The sequence below is a fragment of the Rana temporaria genome, chromosome 1 (genome assembly GCF_905171775.1).
Source record: "Rana temporaria chromosome 1, aRanTem1.1, whole genome shotgun sequence".
Taxonomy (NCBI): Eukaryota; Metazoa; Chordata; class Amphibia; order Anura; family Ranidae; genus Rana; species Rana temporaria.
In genome coordinates this window covers 549,970,824-549,981,738 of record NC_053489.1, presented here as the reverse complement: position 1 = coordinate 549,981,738, position 10,915 = coordinate 549,970,824, and the positions used below count along the sequence as shown (strand labels likewise).

Here is a 10,915-nt window from a genome sequence, read left to right as displayed (position 1 = left end):
GAGAATTCTACTAAACTTTTACAGAGAGGTGCATTCGATGAGCATTTTCTTATACGCTTTGTGTGTTGGCACATAGATAAGAAAAATATGCCATCTTATGACTATGCAATAAAAATATTGATCAATACAGCTACTGTATCACATGAGCAAAGGAGGCGGAGCATGACTACCTGATAGTAAAATGTACTGTTTAGTAACAAAAAGAAAGCCAAGGGGTAAACACTTTATTAAAGTGGAACATTTCTCAATTTGATAAAAATAAGCCCAGGTTCACATTGAGGGCAAATTTACAATCGTACGAGTTCAGCTGAACCGGCAATGCAGTCAGACTTCGGGGGCAATTCGACAGAAAATCGCCCCCAAAGTCGCCAGGACAACTACTTTTGCGGGGCATCGCTGCAGGGTCGGCATTGCACTGATTAGGACATTGCCATGCTGGCAATAAAACATGCGATGTGGCATAACGCAAAGTAGACAGCTGGTTGCTATGGAGCGGGCTGGGAAGCCAGCCTCAGCATTCTTAATGTGGAGTTCCACCCAAAAATTGAACTTCCACTTTAAAGAAAGGTGACCCCGCTGTGAAGCCACAGACGGGCGCCAACAGTGACAATGCCGGCACCATGGAGAGGAGGGGAAGACAAGCAGGGCTTTATTCCCCCGCATCGCTGGAGCCTGGGACAGGGGAGTGTCCGATTATTAGAAGTCAGCAGGTGCAGTATTTGTAGTTGCTGACTTAATTTTTTAGGCAGAACACCCCTTTAACAGAGTCATCAGCTGTCAATAGGCTATAATAAAAAAAAAAAAACAACATTGCCGGCAAAAGAAAACGTACTTAGTATGCCAGTAAAGTAGCACATTTGTTTTCGTGTATAGAACCTGTTGCAGCAAAACTAACATTTATAAACAAATAAAAAAAAAAAACACTGTGTTGGGGTCCCCCTCCTCCATTCCACCAGACCCTTATCCGAGCATGCAGCCAAAATGCCTCGTATGGATTGGGGGGCCACACTTTTTTTTTTACATTTTTAAGAAGGGCATATTTTGGAGATATTACAGAGGTGAAGGCAGCAAGATTTAGTAAATGACTAGATGTGGAACTAGTCTTAAAAAAGAAGGTAAGGGAAGAAACGACTTGTTTTTCCTTTTAATTTAAACACACACACACACACACACACACACACACACACACACACACACAGTAGTGTTGCGTACAGAGCTACTCCCCTAAGGCCCCATTCACACCTGAGCGATTTTCTGCTTGAAGCTTGTGACTCAGCAAGCTAAATCCCATTGATTTCAATGGCCCCTGTTCACATCTGAGCGTTCTGTCGCCTGAAGCACAATGCCAGTCGCTCAAAAAAATGTACAGGAACTTTTTGGCAGATTGGAGGAAGATTGGGCCCATAGACTTCAAGGGGAACGCTTGAAAATGTACAACATGAGCGCTTTACGAGCATTTTGTCGCCCATTTTCAACTCAAACAGCAGCTCTCCACCCCCAATATCCTTAATCTCTCCTCCCCTTTTTAATTGGCTAAAACAATGCCTGAAGCTATAAAACAGTTTTAATAAATACCTAAAAACGCTCAAATACAAACGCCAGAAAATCGCTAAGCTCAGGTGTGAATTGAATGTCAACTTGGTGATTTTTATCTGCATACAAATTAATGGGTCAGCAAGTACTCTATAAGGCCAAGTTTAAATGTACAGTAATGGGTGGTAAAAACCTAAGATGTGTTTTCCCCCTTAAACTGCAATGGCTGCAAATGGGGGCGTTTACTAAAACTAACCAACATGCATATCACAATCGGTGGACGACAGGCCCCCGCCGAATGCAAATGGGTGCATTTGTTCTGCAAAAATTGTTAAAACAGGCGGCAAAGAGGTGTCGCACTGCCTCCTTGCCACATTTAAATTGCCTCTGAAAAGCAATATGGCTCCCTCTTTAGACGGGTGCTGGGTTTAGACTAGCTACAATACACCAAAGAAAATAATAGCAACCAATCAAAAGATTTCAGGAATTACACTGTAAAGCTCAATGCACACTAGAAAGCTAAAAACTGCTGAAAAAAAAGGTGTGTTATTATTTTTGGTGGCGTTTAGCAGAGTGTGTAAACTTAGCTAAACACCGTTTAGGAGCGGGGTCGCTGGCATCGTTAACAACCAGTGAATAGCTGGATGTTAAGGAGAGGGTTGGCAACCCGGCTGTAACGTTCTTGACAATAGATGAGTCATCAGCTGTCAGCGGTATCGCCTCCTGACAGCCAAATTTAAAAAAAAACAAATGGCAGCAATAACCGAGCATGCAGATCCAGGCCCACCTCCTATGAGTGTGAGGTACATTGTACCCCTACTCATTCACCAAAAAGTGTCAAATAAAACACACACACACAGTTTTTTACAAGACCTTTCTTCTTTTTGGGCTGGTGTTCACCATGATCAACGATGGATCTACACCGGGGGAAATTTTTTAATAAAGGGCTTGTCACATGGGGGGGGCTTCTGGGACCTTGGGGCCCTCTGTTTTTTTCCCCCAGCACTTCATGTTCCTTATATGTGCCCGCTATACCATGTACTTGTATGAGCAACTATGCTATTCTCTTTGTATTGCTTCCTTTGTGTGAATCCCTGATGTTCTTGCCAGTTCCTCTGCTTTCCTATTTAAAAAAAATGACCACGCTAAGCAGGAGAGCACATCGTGGTCAGTTCTCTAGCTAGCTGGGAACTCAGTGTGCTCTCCTCCAAAGATCAGACTTGTCCTGACACATCCTTCGGACACAGATCGGGGTAAAGAGCCAATCACTGCTGATCACAGTGTAAACATAATTTGTCAGTTATTGGCAGGCTTCTCCTCACATTGACAGCACGTGAGGAGAAAAGAGCCAGTAAGCGGCAATCCACGTGGGGGACATCTACACTGATAATCATGGCACTGAACATCAGTGAAGGAAAAAAAATGGCTTATTTACAAAATTTTATAACAGAAACTTTTTCCTTTTTTAAAATGTCAGTCTTTTTTCGTTTTTTTTTTTTTAGCAAAAAAAAAAAAAAAAAAAATCCCAGTTGCCACCCACCATATAGCAAAATGATGGTGGCAAAGTGGTTGTGTTATCCTGATCGGATGTCATATGATGCATCGCGGCGATCGTTGCTGCGGTGTGTCACTCTGACACACCACAACTCTGATCTAGGTAAAGAGTCTCTGACAGACTCTTTACCACGTGATCAGCCGTGTCCAATCACGTCTGGTCATGATGTAAACAGGAAGAGACGTTAATCGGCTTTTGTTCACTCGCATCTGACAGACGGCTGCCAGTGCCTCCCAATCAGTGATGCCCATCAATGTCAATTAGTGCCAACCATCAGTGCCCATCCATAAGTGCCCATCAGTGCAGCCTTTCAGTGCCCACAATCAGTGACCATTAGAGTCACCTCATCCACGCTTATTAGTGCCACTTTATCCGTGCCCGTCAGTGCAGCCTCATTAGTGAAGGAGAAAACGTACTCATTTACAAGATTTTATAACAGAAACAACGAAAAACATATTTTTTCAAAATTTTAGGTCTTTTTTTATGTTGGTTTAGCAAAAAAATTAAAAACCGCAGAGGTGATCTAATACTATCAAAAGAAAGCTCTATTTGTGGCAGTGCTGTGGAGTCAGAGTCGAGGAGTCGGAGTAGATTTTGGGTACCTGGAGTCGGAAAACAATGCACAGACTCCGACTAAATTTTGATTGGAATTAAAAAAAAAAAGCAAGTTTAAATGTCCCAATTCACAAAAAGTTATAATTAATGACTTCTCTGCTGTAAGAATAAAGACCAATGCATGCAGTGCCTCGCGTAACCGCAAAACGAACACGTTAAGTGACCGTGAAGAAGCATGCTTTTCATGTGCTTCACTATATGGCACGCAACGCACAATTAGAGCGACAATACTTATACTTTCCATAGTGTTGTGTTCTGCTGTTACAGGGAACGCAGCGCCCATGGGTAACCTAGCCTCTCACTGATAAGGGATTAAAGCGGGGGTTCACCCTTAGAGAGCACTTTTTAGCCTTAGATTCCTGCTCGTTCGGTCTAGGGGAATCGGCCATTTGTTTTAAAATATGAGCAGTACTTACTCGTTTACGAGATGCATCCTCTCCGTCGCTTTCGGGTATGGGCTGCGGGAATGGGCGTTCCTTCTTGATTGACAGTCTTCTGAGAGGCTTCCGACGGTCGCATCCATCGCGTCACGATTTTCCGAAAGAAGCCGAACGTCGGTGCGCAGGCGCAGTATAGAGCCGCACCGACGTTCGGCTTCTTTCGGCTACGAGTGACGCGATGGATGCGACCGTCGGAAGCCTCTTGGAAGACTGTCAATCAAGAAGGAACGCCCGCTCTCGAAGACCCATACCCGGAAGCGACGGAAGAAGATGCATCTCGAAAACGGGTAAGTACGGATCATATTTTAATACAAATAGCCGATTCCCCTAGACCGAACGAGCAGGAATCTAAGGGGACAAGGGCAAAAATTTAATAAATGGGTGAACTCCCGCTTTAAGTAAATATGTTTTTTGCAGGACTAGAGACACTTGTATAAGTGAAGGGAATGGAGGGTCAATAGTTCAAGACTGAAGCTGTAAACCATTGGAAAAACTGCTGTCATTCAGCTAAGGCTATAAAAACTCCTGTGGTAATGACATGTATGTTGCCTTTCTTTCCTTCAAGGAATGTATAAAATATATTCACATATTAATACAGAGGAGTCGGAGTCGGAAGTATAAAAAAACTGAGGAGTCGGAGTATTTATCTACCGACTCCACAGCCCTGATTTGTGGGTACAGTTTTGCTTGGGTACAGTGCAGCATGACTGCGCAATTGTCATTTAAACAGCAACAGCGCTGAAAGCTATAAATTGGCTTGGGCGGGAAGGGGGGGGGGGGGGGGGGTCCTATACTGAAGTGGTTAAATACCACCAAAAGAAAGCTAGATAAAAATCAATCATCTAATGTGCCTCTTAGATGAAAAAACGAAACTGAAAGTAGTTTAGTCTTTGCATGTTATTTTATGCCTCTGTGCTGGACAGTGCCATAGAGAGTCATGGCTACGAAAACGAAACTAAACTCTCCCATGACTTTTTTCATACGGAGCCAGACAACCAGGAAGTGTCCAGAACAGAGCAGTTTTACAGCAACATCAGAGCAAAAACTAGCAATTAGGACATGAAACCAGGACTGCAGTAAGGTAAAGTAAGCTATTTAGAAAAAAAAAAAAAAAAAAAATTCCTTTTGTAACCCTTTAACTGTCTAAAAAAAAAAAAAAAAAAAAAATGAACATTTTGTTTGGGTACAGTGCTGCACGACCGCACAATTGTCACTCTGGCTGTTTTCATGCTGGTGCGATGCTAGACATGGCATGCGATTCGCACCGCACTGCACTGCAGACCACATGCAAATGGAGCAGGGCTCTTTTTATGATCCGCATTGGAATCAGATCGCATGGGTGTTCACACCATTTGGCTGTTCGCACTACGAGACAAATCTGGGGGCGTCATTAACTTTGCATTGACACCCGCAGCGGTTCGCAGATGTCAGTGTGACATGCAATAAGGGAACCTGCACTGGAATCGCGCTGGTTCCCCCATCGCATATATACGTAAATCGGGAAGCAAAAATCTGGCTACAGTGTTAGATGCTTGGTCATACATCAGTAAAATTATCACAGGACTGAAAACTAAAAGCTGGCCTGGTAATGAAGGGAGTGAAACATGTTGAGGTGGTTCGGAGTCCTTACCTGGAATAGTCCACATCTCTGGGATACGTGATAATTCGCAGCCTCTGCTCCAGTTTTCTGAGGACCCCTTTAATATCGCCTGTTGCCATGATGTCTACTTTAAATGGTTCGGTTTTAATCAGCCTGAAGCAAAAAAATATATATAATAATAATAATAATAATAATAATAATAATAATAATAATAATAATAATAATAATAATAATAATAATAATAATAACAACAACAACAACAACATGTTAAGTGAAAAGTGAAAAAGCCAGATCCCCCCCAACCTTCTAAATGTGAAAAGGACGACATACCCCAAAGGGCAATGATGGAACCTTCGGGGGACACAGACTACATGGAACTAAGAAGAATCCCAGCTATACAGTAATGAGACACAAGGGAGGCCAGGTGAGGGGCTATGCTGTAGAACTACAAGTACCTGCACACCCTACAATCTCTGACATCACCCACAGACAGAAATGACTGCTATAAAAGCATACAGCGATATCCCCCATACACACACACCTGACCACATACCAGCACTGCACCGATAAAGTACATCACACCGACCACAACGGCTTATCCGGATGTAAAGCGCAGCCTGTGCATCAACAATACACAAACGTTACTACAGACTCCGCCCTCCGCACTGTACGGCCAATGACGAGCTTATTTTCATGGAACCAACCAGAAGCCCTCTAACACATGCCAAGAGCGGGGATAGCAGTTGAAAAAAGGGCTCTGGTTGGCCTAGAGACGCGGGGCGGGTTCGGGGGCGTGGCTGTAGGTATTTGACGGTTGGGCGGCAGACGTTTGGTATCTGTCAGTAGCATTCGGTGTTCTGCCGATGAAGGTCCACCCGGCGGGTAATGAAACAAAGTGGGCAACTGTAAGGATTTGCTTGACTCTGACAAAAGCCTAATTGTTCAAACCACACATGTGAGGTATCGCCGCAGTCGTTGGGGCGAGAGCAATACTTCTAGCAAAATACCTTCTCTGTAACCCAAAACTGATAACCTGTAGAAATTCTTTAATGTCGCCTATGGAGATTTTTAGGGTTGTCGCCATTCCACAAGTGGGCGCAGTTTTGAAGTGTGACATGTTGGGTATCAATTTACTCTGCGTAATATTATCTTTCACACCTCTAGAAAAGAATTGGGCAAACTTTACCGTTGTCTTTTTTTTTTTTTCACAAAATTGCACTTGTAAGTCCGCTGCGCAAATACAGTGTGACATAAAGTATTGCAACAATCGCCATTTTATTTTTTTAGGGTGTCAGAAGGAAAAAATAATCATGTCTACCATATCAGGATCACATAGGTGTAGAAATACACTTAGGCAGCGCCACTATTCCTATTCACTCTATATTCTTTAGCAAAAAAAACAGATTTTTACTAATCAACAACTTAAAAAAAATAGGCCTGGTCCTTAACCACTTAAGACCCGGACCTTTAGATAGCTAAAGGACCCGGAGAGTTTTTGCGATTCGGCACTGCGTCGCTTTAACTGAAAATTGCGCGGCCTTGCAACGTGGCTCCCAAACAAAATTGTCCTTTTTTTCCCACAAATAGAGCTTTCTTTTGGTGGTATTTGATTACCTCTGTGGTTTTTATTTTTTGCGCTATAAACAAAAAAGAGCGCCAATTTTGAAAAAAATTCAATAGTTTTTACTTTTTTCTATAATAAATATCTCCCAAAAATATATAAAATATAATTTTTTTTCCTCAGTTTAGGCCGATACGTATTATTCTACCTATTTTTGGTAAAAAAAAATCGCAATAAGAGTTTATCGATTGGTTTGCGCAAAATTTATAGCGTTTACAAAAAAGGGGATAGTTTTATTGCATTTTTATTATTATTATTTTTTTTTTTACTACTAATGGCAGCGATCAGCGTTTTTTTTCATGACTGCGACATTATGGCGGACACTTCGGACAATTTTGACACATTTTCACAGCAAAAAATGCATTTAAAATGCATTGTTTACTGTGAAAATGACAATTGCAGTTTGGGAGTTAACCACAAGGGGGCGCTGATGGGGCTATGTGCGACCTCATTTGTGTTTCTAACTGTAGGGGGGTGTGGCTGTAGGTGTGACGTCATAGATTGTGGTTCCCTATAAAAGGGAACACACGATCGATGACCGCGCCACAGTGAAGAACCGGGAAGCTGTGTTTTACACACAGCTCTCTCCGTTCTTCAGCTCCGGGGACTGATCGCGGGACTCCAGCGGCGATCGGGTCCGTGAGTCCCGCGGCCACGGAGCTTCGGACCGGGTCGCGTGCACGCACCCGCGACCCACGGCTGGGCTTAAAGGGCCATGTACATGTACGTGGATGTGCCCAGCCGTGCCATTCTGCCGACGTATATCGGCGTGAAGGGGTCCTTAAGTGGTTAAAGCGGAGTTCAGCTACGAATTCTGCAGCTGCTGACTTTTAAAGTAAGGACACTTACCTGTCCAGGGCGCCCGCGATGTTGGCACCTGAAGCCAAGCTATTGTTTGGCTCTCGGATGCTGCCGCCGCCATCTTTGGTAAGGGAATCAGGAACTGAAGCCTGGTGGCTTCACTTCCTGGTTCCCTACTGCGCAAGCGCGACTCAAGCTGCGCAATTCCACTGGTCCCTGCTGTCTTCTTGGACCTGTGTGTCTCCCAGAAGACAGCGTGGGGAATGGAGAAGGCGCCGGAAGTGACGTAGATACCCGCGGGTGGCTCGGGTATCTATGCCCGGAAGTGGGAGCAAAATGCCTGTATTACAAGGGTATCTGCTTCCCCCCCCTGAAAAGGTGCTACATGTGACACTGGAGGGGGGAGGGTTCCGAAAAGTGGAAGTTCTATTTTTGGGTGGTACTCCGCTTTAAGTAGTTAAGACTGCTTGGAATAGTTTCTTCCTGTGGTTTTCTGCCTCCTTGTAGTATGCTCTGTGAACTCCCTAACCTCTTCTTTTCCTCTCTCACTTCCATGTTTTGGAATTGGCAATGTATGTTAGTCATGTGCACTGCTGTATGCACACTACACCCCCCCATAATACCTAGTCCATCTCAGGGGTGAGAGGGTGGCTACATTCCTACATACAGTGGGACCACGGAGAATGAATGTAGCCACCCTCTGACAGGAAGTTGAAGCTCAGCACCAAAAACGAATACATTTGGAGGAGGCTGAGAGCAATAGAAGGTACTTTTTTTAAACTAAGAATAAATACTTTAATATAACGCTTTGTAAACCAGGGTTTAGTGTCCCTTTTAAGCCCTACTTATTCTTTCCAAAAAAATAAAAATAAAAGTTTGGCTTTTCATACATTGTAAATAAAATTTCCCATGCCTGCAGAAAGTGATAGCGGCCTGTGGAGGGAGAGCCAGCTTGGTGTGGCAACCTATGCCATCACCACTTGAATTGAACATATTTAAAAGTAATGGAGTTCCATATAGATTAGTGTCTAATAATGCTGTACTTAAAGCGGAGCTCCACCCTAAAGTGGAACTCACGCTGATCGGAACCCGCCCCCCCCCTCCGGTGTCACATTCGACACCTTTCAGGGGGGAGGGGGGTGCACATACCTGTCTAAAGACAGGTATTTGCACCCACTTCCGGCCACACAGTCTCGGGTTTTCTGCGGGCAGTTTTCTCCTTCTGTCCTCACCCCCGTTGTGCTCTGGGAACACTCGGCTCCCAGAGCACAGCGGGAGCCAATCAGCGGCGCAGCGCAACTCGCGCATGCGTCGTAGGGAACCGGGTAGAGAAGCCGGAGCGCTTCACTTCCTGGTTCCCTCACTGAGGATGGCGGGGGGAGCAGCAGAGAGACGAGCGATCGCTCGTGCTCTGCTGCGGACGGCGCTGGACTCCAGGACAGGTAAGTGTCCTAATATTAAAAGTCAGCAGCTGCAGTATTTGTAGCTGCTGGCTTTTAATATTTTTTTTGCTGGCACATCCGCTTTAAAGTGGAGCTCCACCCTAAAGTGGAACTTCCGCTCATTGGAACCCTCCCCCCTCCGGTGTCACATTTGGCACCTTTCTGGGGGAGGGAGGTGCAGATACCTGTCTAAGACAGGTATTTGGAAAAAATGGGAAAGAACACTGCGCTAAACAAAAAAATGTGTAAATGCTGCCGGTACCAAAAAATGTAGATACAAAATTCGAGAAACGTGTTAAAAAATGAGGTACAGCGCACAAACAATAAATGTGAAAAATAGGTAATGACACCAAAAAATAGAAAAATTAATAAAAATTGCAAATGGTTACCAAAGTGTGTGAAATAAAATTACCGTATTTATCGCGGTATAACGCGCTCCCGCGCACCCCTAAAGTTGCCCCGAATCCTGTGGAAATTTTTTTTTTTTTTTGTACTTACAGTTTTGGTGTCTTGCGTGGCGTCCATCGGCGGCCTCGTCGGGTCCGACGTCCGTCTGTGGCTTCGGGTGTCCTCTTCGTCGGGTACAGGTCCTTCTGCGGCTTCCGGGGGTCCTCTTCGTCGGGTCTGGCGTCCGTCTGCGGCTTCGGGTGTCCTCTTCGTCGGGTCCGGCGTCCTTCTGCGGCGTCCTCCCCGCTCGTTTCCCGCGTCGAGTTTGAATACTGCGCCGACATATACCGAGCGCAGTACACTCGTGTATCGTCGGGCAGGCTCGGCAACTCTCGCGCTGACGTCCTGTACGCTCAGGACGTCAGCGCGAGAGGCGCCGAGACTGCCCGAAGATACATGAGTGTACTGCGCTCGGTATATGCCGGAGCAGTATTCAAACTCGTGGCGGGTATCGGCGTATACCGCGCACCCACGATTTTGCCCTGATTTTCAGGGCAAAATAGTGCGCGGTATACGCCGATAAATACGGTAAACCACACCCACAGAATATATATAAGCTGTGTACATATACCAAAAACAGGGTAGGTGAATACCAATCTATTAATAACCAAAGGGAGATAAATAATGCAATCAATCCAAGGGTATGGCATAAATGTCTAAATAGTGAATATATATAAGTGGATAAATGATCCAAAAAATAAGTTCCAAGAGTGGTAAAGTGGAAAATAAAGTCAAAATCTTCTTATCATGAGTGATGTGACATCAAAGGGTAAACTTCCTTCCACCAAGTGAACACCCAGGTGAGAGGGCCGAAACAACTAATCGATTAATCGACAACTAATCGATTATGAAATTAATCGA

At 44.5% G+C, this 10,915-nt stretch overlaps 1 protein-coding gene across 4 annotated transcripts in view; it reads right to left on the bottom strand.

Annotated features, from left to right (window-relative positions):
- The window catches only part of CEP44 (centrosomal protein 44), a 55,631-nt gene extending 49,202 nt beyond the window's left edge, over window positions 1-6,429 (bottom strand). Inside the window, exons 1-2 of one of the 4 annotated variants that reach the window (XM_040333517.1) lie at window positions 6,285-6,429; window positions 5,774-5,896 (exon numbers count right to left, since the gene is read on the bottom strand). In XM_040333517.1, coding sequence (XP_040189451.1) covers window positions 5,774-5,862 — 89 coding nt within the window. In that variant the 5' untranslated portion in view covers window positions 5,863-5,896; window positions 6,285-6,429. The other 3 variants (XM_040333509.1, XM_040333539.1, XM_040333528.1) reach the window with 3 other exon arrangements.
- Between the last annotated feature and the right edge of the window lie 4,486 nt (window positions 6,430-10,915).